The sequence below is a fragment of the Cyrtonyx montezumae genome, unplaced genomic scaffold, assembly GCF_038088225.1.
Source record: "Cyrtonyx montezumae isolate F1298 unplaced genomic scaffold, pur_monq_1.0 scaffold_0, whole genome shotgun sequence".
Taxonomy (NCBI): Eukaryota; Metazoa; Chordata; class Aves; order Galliformes; family Odontophoridae; genus Cyrtonyx; species Cyrtonyx montezumae.
In genome coordinates this window covers 31,679,419-31,695,335 of record NW_027071824.1, presented here as the reverse complement: position 1 = coordinate 31,695,335, position 15,917 = coordinate 31,679,419, and the positions used below count along the sequence as shown (strand labels likewise).

Below are 15,917 nucleotides of genomic sequence, written 5' to 3'. Positions count from 1 at the left end.
CTATAAATTCTGACTGTATGATCAAAACACCCTGACAAGTTTTTACAAAAATAGAGAAAACTATGAATAGAAAGACATATACACCCATTCATCCAACTTAAATATGGTTTCAAGATTTCCACTTCAAGACAGTTATATTTCAAAATATCACACTTAAGATTTTCACACAGTTTTATTTTAAATCTCCCGAGAAGTATGCAAATGCAAGTTATTAAGAAATTACTTCTGCATCAATAAAATTACCCTTAAAAGGTCGCAAATGAGTACGCATGCTTTAAAATAACAATAACAAAGCTTGTCTATAAGCTTTACTAGCAATTGATGTGATTTGTTGCCATTAACAGTAACAATGACCAATGTCTCTGAAGGAAATAAAGGGGGGAGGGAGAGGAAAGGAATATCTTGCAAGGCTTAAGTGGAGACAATATATACTTCGGTATTACTTCCCAGTAAATCACCCAGTTAAATCACAAAACAGAAAAACCTTCAAGTCTTTTACCTTTTCCCATTTGATCCAAAAGAATATGTCCACTTCGTTTCAGATCATCTAGCTTTTGGCTTTTTTCAACCTTCTCTTTTTCTATCACCTACAAATTGAACCCCAAAAGAATAGTTTCAGGGAGTGTTGTTCTGTTGTTTGTTTGTTTTTCACCTAGAATGTTATTTTCCCTCTACTGCCCGAAGTGAATACCAGCACCTTCCAATAGGGATGTTGGTTCTGTTCGCTTGTAAAACAAACACAGCTCAACAAATACAGTCAAGTATTAAGCAAGCAAAATGATGAGTACAAATGACACCAAGAATAATACATTGTCAAAAGGGTTGTAGACACCAGTTAGAAAATGACAATTCTGCTAAGAAGAAAATTATTTGATGGGAACCTGTGTGAAAATCTTGAATATTCCCTCACCTCTACACTGTCTACTGGGAATTTTCCAGCAAGAACTAAAAGCAACCTGCTACCTAGAATTCCAGCAAAAACTACAACATACCTAGGGCTCCAATGCACTAAGCTTTAAAGCTTCAGACTCCATGAAAAAGACAGAACAAGGAAAATGCTATGAAACTACAAAGAATTTTTTAGAGGAATAAGTTCTTCCCTCAGACATAAAATTCTTTTGAAACTAATGTCAAAGATAATTTCTCCTTTTTAGACTTCCAATAGTAAATTTTCAAGCAGCGTGAACTCATTTGCACAGTTGGGAACAAAAAAACATTGTCCTATCCACTTAGTGTGCCCAATCATTTAAAAACAGTGTTGCTCATGGGAATATGGTGTTCATCTTGGAGCCTATTTTATAAATGGTTACCAGCTCCTATAAAGCTATATTAACTATAGGGGAGGACTGTTTTGGTTTTTATTTCCAACAGAACATTCCTACTGGCACCATTTTCCACTAGTGCACTGAAAAGGAGTCTCCTTATAGACAATTTTAAGCATTGACTTTGATTTCAAAACTAGGCCTGGATCCTGCTAAAGTTCCAGTAAGCCTTCATTAGCAAAGCAGGCTATAGGATCAAAAAAGGCAAGCACACATTCCTGAAACGGAAAAAAAAAACAGATAAAATGATTATTTCGTGGTTCCCACAAGTTATTGTAGAACTGTGTATCTTATCTTGCAAACCAGCAGTAATGCACTTCAGCTGTTAACTATCACTGTTTTCTTTAAAATATACCAATCAACAATGTGTCCAAACCTTGGAAACATAACAGAACACTTCGGACCCTGAGTGGGTATCAAGTCCACCACCAACCATGAAGCATGAAGCCAAAATAAACTGCTTTGTGGAAAAGATACTAATCTCAAAGATGTGATTTATCTCAATTCTAGAGCAAGCATTAGTGACACATGCTTTTAAAATTTTCTTTGGATTGTGTGGCCCAGTACCAACAAAAGCCTGTGTCTAGTTGGTCACATTTTCATGTCTGACCAGCTTGGAAGTATTTAACAAAAGGACATTAACCCCATGAATCATGTGGATCTTGTCACATCTCAAGCTGACAGTCAGCTTAAAGGAACAAAATATATTATTCACTGGAAAAAACTCTCCTCATTTTACCTTTAACTTTTCTTTCACACTTGAAGTCTCTCTCATCTTCTTGTACTCCTTGATGTCTGTGGCCTGAATGGCAGCTTTTGATTTTGAAATCCAGCTCAACAGCTCAGCACTTTCAGCATCAAACCTGGTTTAAAAGGTTAGACAATTATGGTTTGGTCCATTTTTTTCCTATTCCATCAACTGTCTTCAAAATCAGAAGTCTTAAAGTTCTATACATTCTAGGTTTTTGAAGAGGCTGCAGTGCTATTTAGTCTGAAGAAAAAGCTAGTAGTTTAAGTATTCATGGTAATGAATATGGAATTTTTTTTCTGAACGCTTACCTCATCTCTTAAGATTTTTCACTACAGCTGAAACTGATATAACTTTCTCATGCCTAAAACTTCAAAGCATCGTAACTTATAACTTAAGTCAATCACGACCATCACTACCACAGAAATACCCTCCCAAATTTACCAATACTGTAAACAGTTTGAGAGAAGGACTAAGCAGAGACTCTACAGATCACTAGATCTTACTACAATGGTATGACTTAACATGATACAAATCCTAATGTGGAATAACAGTCACAGAATAGATGCAGAACTTATTGTCCAGCCACTCAAAGTTTTTGTGGGAAAGCTTGCAAAATTCCAGTTGCTGGCTATTTGTTGTTTCAATGTATGTAATCAGGATCAGGAAAAAGCATCAGAGGAAAGCTTAAAGTGTATTAGGGACAGTATCAAACTGTTTACTCTTGATGTGGCTCTCTTATTACCTCCCTAGAAAACATGCCAAAAGTTTAAAGGAATAACACCACCAATAAAAAAAATATTTATTTTTTAAGACAAACACAAACAGCTAAATGATGAGTATGCAGCATTTACCTTCATTCAACTTCAAAACAATTCCTTTAGTTTAAATGCTATTTAATGAAAGCACTGCAACACACTATTAAAAATAGAAGCAAAAAAAAAAAAAATCAGTCTCTCTAGATATGCTTGTGAAAAGGAGACATCACTGTAATGTTTTGTCTATTGCTAAGTACCAGGGAGACTGAACAGGTTTTCTGTTTTGTTTGCTTGTTTTTAATAGCTTCACCCATACATGTTACGGAGACCAGAATACACAACAAATCAAAACACTTGGTCCTTTCACTACACTTCTTATGCCACGATGCAAAGATGTTTTTCCAAAAGAAAGTAAATAAAATGAGTTCTGTCTTTCAGCAAAGGAGCAGAGGTACAAAGAACTTACAGCTTGCTTTTTTGAAAAGAAACAAACAAACAACAAAAAAAAAAAACACCAAAAAACACCATCTCTACTTTCTTCTGAAATTAATGGAAGCTGCAGGCTTTATGTTTCTTTAAAAACTCCCCACTCCCCACACACAACTTCACAACTGCAGCTTAAATATTCCTAATTTGCATAAAAGAAGATTCAAAACCCAAGACCCAAGGAAAACGAACTTATGCATTATATCACTACCATCTTCCCCTGCCCATGAGATATACTTACTTTCTCTTTGCTTCATTATCCACTGGGATTTGCCTTTTCTTTGGGGGTGGTGGTGGAGGTGATTCCTGCCTGGATTCTTTTACCACCACCTTTTCTTTCAATGACACTGTTTCTGCAGAAGTCTTCTGTGAAATCTGTGATATCCCCACACTTCCTACAGCTTGAGTTACCTATACAAAATGATTTAGCAGAAAGAGTTAAATACCATTTTCTAATGCAAACTGTAATTTGCTCATTCAGTTCCTTTTACTCATCAGTCATAAAAGCCCTTTCATTCACTCCTACAAGTGATCACACTTAGCTTTCAACTCATGAATTGTTGTTATCATAGATGCCAAAGCACTCCCTAGGAAAATATCATTTTTCTCATTTTACAGATGAGAGTTATGCACCAAAATTCTCAGTTCAGTGAGAATTTCATGCCAGCACAAGTGAATTTAAATCGACACAACCCGTTACTTGTATATTTCTTCCGCAATGGCTTGGTTCATTTATAGAAAAAATAAAGGTCCTTTGTGTTTATTAACAAACAATTCTGTATCCAATATACATTCTTCACAAAATAAAGCATGTAGCTTAGAGCACACACACAGAATAGGTGATCTAAAAACTAACATAAAAACTCACTCAAGTCAGTAGAATCCTTCCACATTCTTCCATATGTTATGTCTCATGGGAATTATTCTCTAAGTTCTAGCTAAGCATGTACTTGATATTTGGGGGGAATGAAGCACAAGATTTAGCACTCTGCACTGCACTGATTCAAAAGCAAGAGACAAGTAAGGTTGAAATGGACCCCTACTCATAGATCACACAACTCATTCACTACATACTAAACAGCCATCACCATAATAACCTTTCAGTATCACTTTAAAAAATCAAATGAGTCATAAAACTGTTAAAACAAAATTCTCACAGAAGCCAAAAGGAGTTCTGTCTAATTAAAATACTAGCAAGCACTCAAAATGCTAAAATAAACAATTAACAGTCCAGCTTGGCTATCATCCTTACTTATCAAACAAACAACTGCTCTGATTTAGGTAGATGAGAAATTTCACTCACAGAGCATAAATGATTCTATGACTCCCATTTATCTATATGTTTTGAGATTTGGGTTTTGTCTTTGCTTTCTTTTAGTATGAGATTTAATCCAGTTCTAGAATTCTTATGAAAATGTACTTGTAATGGTAGAAAATACACAGCAAGCCTGCTTTATGATGCTTAATCTTTCTGAGAAAGGAGCAATGGTACTAGTCGGGCTAACAATTTGTTTTGAAAGCAAAAAACACCAAAAAATCCAGACTACTTTTCTGCAGATAAAAGTCACGTGAAAGAGAATTCACTGACGTCTAGCTAGATGACAAGAACTCACCTTGACACTTTTGATTATAGTATCACTAAAGTTTGCATACATGCCTTAGCAGAAAAAATATAGAGCACAAATAAGTACCTGGTTAGAGTAATCCTCTAGCTTCTGAACCAAACTGTCCCACCTCTGAGTTAGTTCCTCTTGATCATGGTCAATTTGATTGGATGCTCTGCTACTCCCAAGTATTTGGGCCACATCCTGACCTAGCTCATTCAGTTGGTCTAGTGTCTGCCGTTTCATACCCATGTCCTCTTTCAAAATCTGAGGTTAAACGAAAATATCAAAATGTAACAGTTGGTATTCTGCCACCTCTTAGCCTTTAATTCCATGAAAACAATGTACTTCCTGAGCCAGATGTATCATAGGACTCTTGTGCAACAAAACACTAACATACACTTAAGAAAAGCAAATCCCTGAAAACGCTTTCAAACTGCTATAGCTCACAAGTTACAGTTACAAAGGACTATTTTAAGTATAAGCTGTATCAATGTTTTAAAACAAACAAACACACATCATAACTTGGAAAATACGGTGGATTGCAACACTCGAAAACATTCTAAAAACAGGATTGCTGTTCCAGAGTAGGTCACATCAACCTAGAATGACCATGAAGAAAGCTGTATGCAGATTATTAAAATTCAAGTGAAAGAATCTGGCAAGGACAGATTGTAAGTCTGGCTTCCAAAGATACAATGCATTCACAATTCCTACTGGAGTCGAACTGGTAACCTGCCATTCACTGAAATTCAGATTTGAAAGGATCAACCCAGGATACCAATACTCACTGCTAGTTTTCGAACATTCACACTCAGATCTATTTGGTCTCTGAAGTTGCTTGTCTGGACCTTACTTAGGGCATCTTCTTTCTCAGTTAACCAAGCTTTCAGTAAGCACTGCAGATTATAAGGAAAATATCAAAAGAACATGCCAAGTTTGTCAAACAGCTATTGACAATTTCTTCTTTAAGGTCTTTACACTTCAAACACACTTCTAAAATTCTTACAATTGCAGTTCACATTAACCAAAATACTATACATAAAGGGAGGGCAAAAAATATCAAACTGGAAAATTAATAAATTATATTCAGCAAAAGATATTCAGTTCAATCAGAGAATGCACACTTTCCAAGTTATTCATATAAACAAAATATCCACTATAAAGCAGGATTTATAAGTACTGGAAATAAATGTAGCAAAACTGCATGTAGGCTTGCTTTCATTTTCCACCCTTCTTCCTCTGTGATTCAAAACTAGCCATTACAAACATTTTTCTCACAGAAGCTACATTGTTAATTCAGTGCTTTTTTAGCCCAGACAGTCACAGACTCTAATGTTTATTAGTTACCACCCTGTTTATTATACCTACTTCCAGTTGCAAAATAGCTTTAAACACTATCTCATTAACTCCTGAAAGGTGGCGCAGTCTGTTCTGGAGAATGCTAAATCAAGGCAAAGCCAGTTTTTAAATTTTTCTAGGAAATCTCTCCTGGACTCAATCTAGTCACACAGCACTCCTACAGAAACTCCAGCAGTAACCCAGCATCACATAGCAGGAAGGATTTTATACATTTTGTATTATTTTGCCACCACCACACAGCTATCACCATAGACATCAATATGCAGCTTTTTCCTCAGTGAAGCTCAGTTGCACACTGTTACTCCTCCGTGTTTGAAAAAAATAAAATGACACTTCACAAGAGACACTAACTCCTCGGTCTAGCTTTGGCCTAGAAGTGACTACAGCAACTACTGGGCCAAAGGGTTAAGGTAGTTTTTCATTGCCAGTGTAGAACAATGTGCAAAATGTACAAGACTGCAAATATTGTAGTGGTGGAAACACTGTAAGGGCTGGGAGAACACCACATACCCTCTCTATGGAAAAATCAAGCTGCCATCCCAGCCAACTTATTTTATGCATAACAGGGGAGCTTAAAAACCCTTCAGCGTATACAATTAAGTTCTGCTAAATCAGCAGTCAAAGATTACTCTCTTTAAGAAACTGAAATATAATTATCACAGCACTGAGAAATATTTGGCACTGATTGAAGAATTTGTTTCCTGAGTGGTAAGAAATGTGTTGACTTGACAATATGGTTTCCAAAATATTTCTAGGCAGACACAAAAAGGCTTAAGCATCGAAGCCATTCCTCTCTCCACATGGTTGAATGACATGGAGAAATAACAGTCCCTAAACGTTTTAGGTACTTCTCTGTTATCCAGCTGTTTAAATCAGTTTCAAATTTACACTGTTTGTTACTTAATAGAAATCTGTAAGTCAAACCTGATAGTAATAAATGTGTTGTACAAACTAGAAAAATGAATGTAAACATAGGCTGACCTAAAACAGCTAAAATGAATTTCTACTTGCTGATTATTTGTTATCTGACATTCTACATTAAACAAGAATGGAACGTTTTTCATTTTTTCAAAGCAACATAATTACATGCCATTTAAAAAATGAAAAGAAGAAATCTGAGAGCCAATTAAGTCCAAAAGAAGCTGACACACTCAACAGTTTTATAACAGTCAATAAGTGGCTATTTTTCCATGTATAACAAATCAGGTTGGAAGAGGAGAGAAAAAGAGTCATCAAAACAGCACTTGACGTTTGTACCTTGACATAAAGAGAAAAGCTTTTTTGGGATTCCTTATTTCTCAGTTTAGTGTATTACCTTGCTCAAAAGGTACCAGAAAACATTAGCACACAATTTTCTAAATATACACACACATATCTTAAGACAGTATCTTAAAGTAAGAAATATATAGTAATGTGGTAGTGGATAAACCAGAATTTGAACCTTGCATCTATATTAACAAGAATCATATGAGTTGCATTTTTGGGTTAGCAATATTACTGTAGACATGGGAGGGGCAAGTGAAAAACACAAAGGCAACCTACAAAATGCAGACAAAATATCAGTCAAAGAAACCAGGCTGTAACTGATAGCAACAGCAACAACTATATCAGCACAGTTTGACTTCTTTTAAGTGTCCAAACACACTGCGTACTGCAGAGCTTAAACAATGTTTTACAGTGATAAATGCCATTATTCAAGAGAACAAAACAACTTAAGTAAAAACTTCAAAGGAAATGCCATCAAATATTTTTAAGCTAATTCCCAAAACAAGCTCTAGCAGTAGGCAGGCGAATCTGACTAACACAGCCAAAAACGTGTAGTAGTTATTATTGTGGGTTTTTTTGTATGATAACAGCTAATTCATGTTTGAATAGTATTCAAGGTCCACCCACAATGCACAATATCAGAGCAAGAGAAAACTCACAATGCCATCTCCTTCACAGTTAAAACTGTTTGCCTAGACTCAGCAAACTGACACAAGCTGCATGTTTCACCATACTGACCTGTGTTCCAGTTCGTGCTTATTGCCCCTTCTGTTGCTGGGCAGCTCCAAAAGGAGCCCGGTCCTATCCACTTGACTCTCACCCATTAGATAATTACAAGCATTAGTAATATCCCCCTCTGTCTTTTCTTCTCCAGGCTGAATAGTGCCAGGTTTCTCAGCTTTTTCTCATAAGAGGGATAGTCCAGGTTTCCCCTAATAATCTTAGTGGCCCTCAGATAGATTGACTACAGAAGTTCCCTGTCTTTCTTGAACTGAGAAGACCAGAACCAGACACAGTAATCCAGACGTGGTCTCACTAGGGAAGTTCAACACAAGCTGTCAGTGCATTTTAATTCCAGGATGTCAACCATATCCCAGGCTGCATCCAAACAAGCATGGCCAGTAGGCCAAGGGAAGCGATTGTCCCCTTCTACTATGCTCCCATAAGACTCCACCTAGTGTACTGCATTCCAGTCTGGGTCCTGCACCATAAGTACAAGGGCCTAATGGAGTAAGTCCAGAGGAGGACCACAGAGTACCTCCCCTACAAAGACAGGCGTAGAGAGCTGGGGTTGTTGAGCCTGGATAACAGAAGGTTCCAGGGAGACCTCACTGAGGCCTTCAAATACTTAAAAATGAGCCCCTAAGAAAGCTGGAGAGTAAATTTTAACAAGAACCTGCAATGACAGTGAAAGGAGTAATGATTTTAAACTAAAAGAGAGTAGCTTTAGATTAGATATGAGGAAGAAAATCATTACAATAAGGGTGCTGATGCACTGGAACATGCTGTCCAGAGAAGCTGCACATGCCCCATCCCTGGAGGAGGGATGAGGCTCTGAACAACTTGATCTAGTGGAAGTTGTCCCCACCCATGGAAGGAGGTTTGGAAGAAGATTATCTATAAGGCCCCTTCTAACCATTCTATAATTATGATTTTGACAAAGATTCAGAGTGTAGTGATTCTAATTTTTCTTATTTGTAGAACTCATTGACATAGATGAATATAAAGCAATAGAGCTTTCAGAAGTATTAAATCCACAAGAATATCAAAAAGCTACCTTCAAAATTGTTTTATAAGGAAGCATACATTTTCTTGCTAAAAGTTGCATAAATACTTGTACTGTACTATTCAAGAAATATTGGGAATCCAAACAGTAATCAAAGTTCTAGTTCTTTACAGCTATTTTCTGAGAGCTGTTGAGCTCTACTAAGAGATACTTTAAGAAATAATAAATAAAATAGAAAAAAATCAAAAACCACCATGAGCAACCACAGAGCTCACCTGCTCTTCCAACAGCTCCTGCCATAAAAGGTGAATTTCTTGCAATTTGACTCTTCTTTCCTCAGTCCAATGACAAACTGCAGTCCACCTCTCACCCAGTTTCTACAAAAGTAGGAAACATTCATGAATCAAGCCTCACAAGGAAAACCAAAAGTCACATATTCAGAAAAATGTTTTCTTCACAGTAACCTCTTTCTATACAGTAATTATATCACTGCCATGAGCTGCCACTGTTGTACTGCGCAAAGCTTAAGCTTAACCATTTCAAGAGCATTCACTGAATTTAGGGAGCTATATGACTGACCTAAAAAGGAGCAATTAAAATCTCATGAATTCCATTTTAATCAATCCTTCTTTCTTTTCTCCCTATGCTTTACCAGGGATACAGCCTAACTCAAAGGAAAAAAAAAAAAAACAACAGGAAAATAATTTATTCAATATTTCCTACATAAATTCTGTTCATGTGTTTATGGATTTTTCCATCAAGTTATGACTCTCTGATGAAAATCACTTCTATGAAATGAATAATTGCACTGGGCATTTTCCATTTTAGTGAAACTGTTGAAAAGATACATCATAAAAGTGCTTAAGTCACCGGGGATGCAAGCAGCTTGGCTTGTCAGGAATTTGGTCTGAAAGTCACATACCTTTCACAAGTTTTATGACAAGAAAGTAATAATTCTTTTCATTAATTTTACATTTAAAAACGTATTACTTAAAATTGCTATCTAGGACAAATTGTCTTTAAGCACAAAAATGTTGATAAGCAATGATATGCAAATAGTTTAAATGCTTGCAATTAAAAGAAAAAAATAAATATAAGAGCCACTAACACCTTACCTGCAATTGTTCCTCCAGAATAGCTGTTGCACTCTCCCCACTGCTTTCATCAACGATGACAACCATGTGCGTTAGAGAGTTCACCTTCACTTGTTCTGCCTCTAGGTCACTTTGTAAGCTCTACAAAAAACATCACTGATTAAAAACTTCAAATATTCAGCAAGACTGCTAGAAAATCATCTAAAATCCTTTAGTTAAAATAGAGGAAAACAAATAAATGTTTTTGAAAGTATGCTTCATTCTTGCATTGAATTTCTATATATCTACTGATATAGATAAGAGAACTTACCCTTTGATACTTGCTTAACATCAGGGTTTTTTTAATAAAACATTTTTCAAATGGAAAAACCACTATGAACATGTAATAGTTGACATTTCTCAAAACCTAAGTATCAAATACAACAGACAAAAACTGATACCTAGCAACTACAAAAAATGTACCATTCCAATTAGTTTAAAATAATCTGTACATTTAAATATTCATACAAATTCTGGCAGCTAAGCTTCTGGGTAAAGCCTACCTCCCAAATAACTGCAACATCCATATGCCTTCAAACTACTGTAAATATCACTTTATCCCAGAAAAAATGTTAACATACTGTATGATCAATAAGTCTCGAGCTCTCCAGCCTTTGAAGACAAAAGCAAACAATGCAAGTGTGGGACAAGAAATTACATAGAATAAGAACACTTAGCAGTTCTTGCCCAACGAGGTATGCCCCAAGTCAGAGAGGTCAAACCTCAGCACTGACTGCAAAAACCAAAGTTGCAAGCATGACAAATATTAAAAGGCCATATCTCAAAAAACCACTGCAGACTAGAAAGGCTAGACTCTCATCCAGAAATTTAATTGAGAATCAAAACAATTCAAAACCACTGCACGCAGAGAGTGGTATCTATACACTTCTCCAGGATGCAATCTCTGTAATAGCAGAGACTAGAACTGAGAGGCCATTCCCAATACTTTTGACTCCCACATTATCACAGAATCACAGAATTGTAGGGGCTGGAAGGGACCTTCAGAGATCATGGAGTCCAACCCCCTGCCCAAGCAGCTCCCTAGCCCAGGTAGCACAGGTAGGCGTCCAGGCGGGTCTGGAACGTCTCCAGAGAAGGAGACTCCACCACCTCTCTGTGCAGCTGTGCCACTGCTCCGTCACTGCACTGTGAAGGAGTTCCCACACACATTTGTGCAGAAGCTTCCTATGTCTCAGTTTGTGGCCATTTCCCCTTGTCTTATCACCACACACTGCAGAGAAGAGTCCAGCCTCATCCCTTTGCTGCCCGCTCCTTAGATATTTATAGATGTGGATCAGATCCCCTCTGAGCTTTCCTTTTTCAAGGCTGGACAGACCCAGGTCTCTCAGCCTCTCCTCATAAGGGAGGCGTTCCACGCCCTTTATCATCTTTGTAGCCCTCTGCTGGACTCTTTCCAGGAGATCTCAGTCTTTTTTGTACCAGGGAGCCCAAAACTGGACACAATACTCCAGGTACTATTTTAAGTGGCAGATCTCAAATATGCCTTCGCAACGCTTGACAGTCGTTAAATGTCTTGTTATCTACAGTGCATTTCATACTGTCCCTTATACCAACAGTTCACCTGGAAAGGTCCCATTTCCTTCATGAAGCAGAGATAACACTATAACTTTCTGCTATATTCATCACTGCTGAAGTGTTCCAGAATGTTCAACTCCTTCCTGTCTCATTCTCATCCTCTAGAAAGGTCCTCAGCTAAGGAAACCTTCCAATCTATACTTTTTCTATACATACTACAAAGGCTCACTTTGTGTTCTTCTAGTTGTTTTTGAAGGCCCTCTAAATCATCAGCTAAGAGCTGAGACTCCATCTTCTGAATGCGTTCTTCTGTAACTGTCAGCCAGTCGGACAGCTGCTGCAACTGCTTCTTCTGTAGCTCCATCAGCATGTCATGCAGGCTGCAGAGAAGTACAGGCAGAGCTATTTCAGAAACAGACCTCCCAGGGAGACAGACTAAGTTCTGTTTACCAAAGAAAAGACACACAGCCATTCATAAACTACTTAGGTATCATCAAATAATAGTGAATTATGCAATTTATACCACAGACTGTTTTTTGAAACTGCAATTTCATAAGTTCATAAGTTCATAAGTTCATAAGGTTGGAAAGGACCTATAAGATCATCTAGTCCAACCATCCTCCTATCACTATCTCTACCCAACTACTAAATTAAGTTCTTTAGCACCTCATCTAAACGCTTCTTGAACAGCGCTAGGGATGGTGCCTCAACCACCTCCCTAGGCAGGCCATTCCAGTGCCTGACCACTCTTTCAGAAAAGAAATGCTTCCTGAGGTCTAATCTAAATCTTCCCTGGCGCAACTTGTGGCCATTCCCTCTCGTCCTGTCATTACTTATCAGGGAGAAGAGGCCTACCCCCTCCTCACCACAACCCCCCTTCAGGAAGTGGTAGAGTGCAATAAGGTCTCCTCTGAGCCTCCTCTTCTCCAGACTAAACAATCCCAGCTCCCTCAGCCGCTCCTCATAAGACTTTTGCTGCTACCAGAACCACTGCTGAGAGTTGCAATCTGTTTCTTCCTTGATGCAGATGCATACCTCTGAGCTTGATAATGTGCTGGTGGGAAAACATTCTAATAACTGCTCTTTAACTCTGGAAACACATAAAGCTACATACATCTACTGTACCTTTTATTCAGGAAATTAAACTATTGAAAATATTGAAAAAAGCATTTATATAACTACTGCATGTAGATATCATATATTTAGTCCGGTACACTTACATAAGGTCTTAAAATACTCTTACTTAAGAATCCAAGAAACATTATATCCATTTCCTCTGTTTATGTTGGAAAGTATGAAGAGGATGGACTTCAGAATTATCTTTTCAGTTTGGGAATCTTACAAAGTAGATGAAAACCAATTCCACTGAGCTGCAGTACTGAACAGAAGCCAGTCCTGTAGCTTTAGGAGAGGTTGCAAGGTATGACTCACCGGGACTGCCTGTCCATGCTCTCCACCCTGAGCTCCTCCCAGCGGGAGTTCAGCAGCAGCATTTGTTCCTGGATCTCAAACTCCTCTTCAGGTGACAGATTTCCCTGTGCCACCAGCTGGTTCCCAGCCTGCAGGACACTACCCACACTGCTTTGGTGCGCAGTCAGTTCCATCATAAAAGCCTGGAAAACAGTACAAGCAAGCACATCACTGATCTGTGAGCTACAATCAGGAGTCTCTGCTTGCACAGTCTTTGTACAAATGCTCCAAGAACTCAACAACTAATCTATGATCAACAGCACAAAATCTGAACTGTACCACAAGCAAGTTAACTCTAAAAGTTATTAACTAAAATTCATATACTTAATGAAAATCCAGAAGACCTTTCTTCTGTTCTAAAAAGTTCATATTGATATATAATAGTTTTTTAGACTAAGTTGTATACAGTACACTGATACTTTAGAAAACATCTAACATGACACTTCAATCTTTTAGCAACATTGGAACATTTGTTCTGACTTTGAACAGAACCAAAACAAAGTAATTTACAAAATAAAAAAATCAAGAATTCAGAAGAAAACACAATTCTAGAAAACTATACTAATCAAGACAGAGAGACCACTGAATTAAAACTGAAATGATTATCAGTTTCACAGCAGACAACACTGGGCTGACCAAGCTTTTCAGAAGTTGGCAGAGAAATGAGCATCAGGCTGGGTTAGACTGTTTTTGTAACATGGATACTGCAAATAAGGAACTAGAACATGCTGCCCATAGAAGCTGTGAATGCCCCATCCCTGGAAGTGTTAAAGATCACATTATATGAGGCTCCAGGTAACCTGGTCTAGTAGAAGGCGTCCCTGTCAGTGGCAGACGTGTTGGAATTAGATGGCCTTCTCCAACCCAAAAATTCAATAACAACACTGAACCAGAAACAGAAAACCAATTAAAAAAAAAAGTTTCCAAACCTGTTATACTGCAAGTTTCTTCTAAGAAGAGCTATTTTACTGTCAGATGAACAATTATTTGTAAATTAAAAAAGAAAAAAGCAAACAGTTACAGGTGTTTTTAACTCACCAAGACAAAAGAAACAGACACAGTTTTTTGATGACTAGAAAACTGAAGCTCTGCAGCCCCTACACATTCACACAGACACAAAAAACAAACAAACAAACAAAAAAACAACTATGAAATAACTTAAGAAAAGCTTACTGCTTACTTCATGGGTGGAAAATTGCTCTTTGACTTCTTCAACATCACCAGATATTTCCTCCTGTTCCCGAAATGCATCTTCAGCTGACAACAACCATGTGAGGACTTCTTCCAGAGCAACCTGGTAGCTATCCAAGTCCATGTCCACCTCTGTCACTGTGCTGGGAGTCTCTGCTCTAGAACTGCTCTGCTCTTCATCAAGTGCTACAGCCTAGGCAGACAAAAGAAAAGTGACATCTTCAAAAAACTGAAAAGATACTTTCTCAAATCATACTAAGAACAACTAAGATTCCTTTCAACCCTTTACAAAATTGTAAAACTAATTGTTAGGAATATTTCTAATTAGAAGGGCCAACAGTTACCACTAATGAATTTCCATTTCAATATAAAGAATCTGGATAGAAATCTTTAATTTTACTTATTTAACAGGGCAGTGGACCTCTCACAGAAATAAATACCCACCATATCCCACCACCACTAGTAGCCCTGCTGCTAACTCTATTACAGACTTCAGGCTACTCCCTCCAACTTCACAAGATAAATAAGGAAAATAAACAGACAAAAGACACATAACGTAGATGTAACTTTCTGCCTCAGTGGAAAGGAACATGTACAGGAAATAGAAAAGAAAAAGGAAAATGAAGTCAACAAAGCCAATCAATAATATGGTATGATTTTTTTTTATTTCCCAATTATGTTGAATAAGATAGAAAGAATGTTCCAGGGAACTGACAAGCCTGACAAAGAGATGCATCCAGGCTTCGATAACAAACAGATAACAAACACACCTGCTTCAAGTTGAATTCTCCATCTTCACATTCCTGCTTGAATCTCCTTGGAAGGGTCTCCACTTCCCGAATGTCTTCCATGGTGACTTGCTTAGGAAGGACCTCAAACAAAGATGTTAAATACATGATAATGGACTTTTTGTCTGGAAGTGGTACAGCAACATCTGTATTAAAAAAAAAAAGAAAGGGATGGGAGACTAATAAGGAAACTGCTTTTCTACATCATTACATAGAATACAGTTAAGACAGTAATATTTCACGCACAGAGCAAAGTGCAGCTTCCCCTGTTAATTATCCTTTAATATGCTTTTGGTTAAAAGTCCAGGTTTCCATGGATGTTGGAAACACAAAGTACTAAGGAAAAAATGAAATAAAAATAATTTTCTACATTTGCAGTGGATTTATATTAAAAGGCATGACCTCTTTAAAGGGCCCAAAGCTGAAGTTACTGAGGAATAAAAACAGCTTTGGAAACATTCTTGAGTATGTCCCAAGCAGAAAAGCAAATCAGGAACAAAACCCTGCAAAAACACACTTCCACTCGA

The 15,917-nt window shown here is 37.4% G+C and overlaps 1 protein-coding gene across 1 annotated transcript in view; it reads right to left on the bottom strand.

Moving 5' to 3' along the window:
• UTRN (utrophin) overlaps positions 1-15,917 on the bottom strand; it is a 296,332-nt gene that overhangs the window by 235,378 nt on the left and 45,037 nt on the right. Inside the window, exons 8-18 of the mRNA XM_065731580.1 lie at positions 15,373-15,536; positions 14,592-14,795; positions 13,373-13,554; positions 12,171-12,321; positions 10,388-10,507; positions 9,548-9,649; positions 5,710-5,817; positions 5,006-5,185; positions 3,556-3,725; positions 2,062-2,185; positions 500-587 (exon numbers count right to left, since the gene is read on the bottom strand). Coding sequence (XP_065587652.1) covers positions 500-587; positions 2,062-2,185; positions 3,556-3,725; positions 5,006-5,185; positions 5,710-5,817; positions 9,548-9,649; positions 10,388-10,507; positions 12,171-12,321; positions 13,373-13,554; positions 14,592-14,795; positions 15,373-15,536 — 1,593 coding nt within the window. The remainder of the gene's footprint in view (positions 1-499; positions 588-2,061; positions 2,186-3,555; positions 3,726-5,005; positions 5,186-5,709; positions 5,818-9,547; positions 9,650-10,387; positions 10,508-12,170; positions 12,322-13,372; positions 13,555-14,591; positions 14,796-15,372; positions 15,537-15,917) is intronic.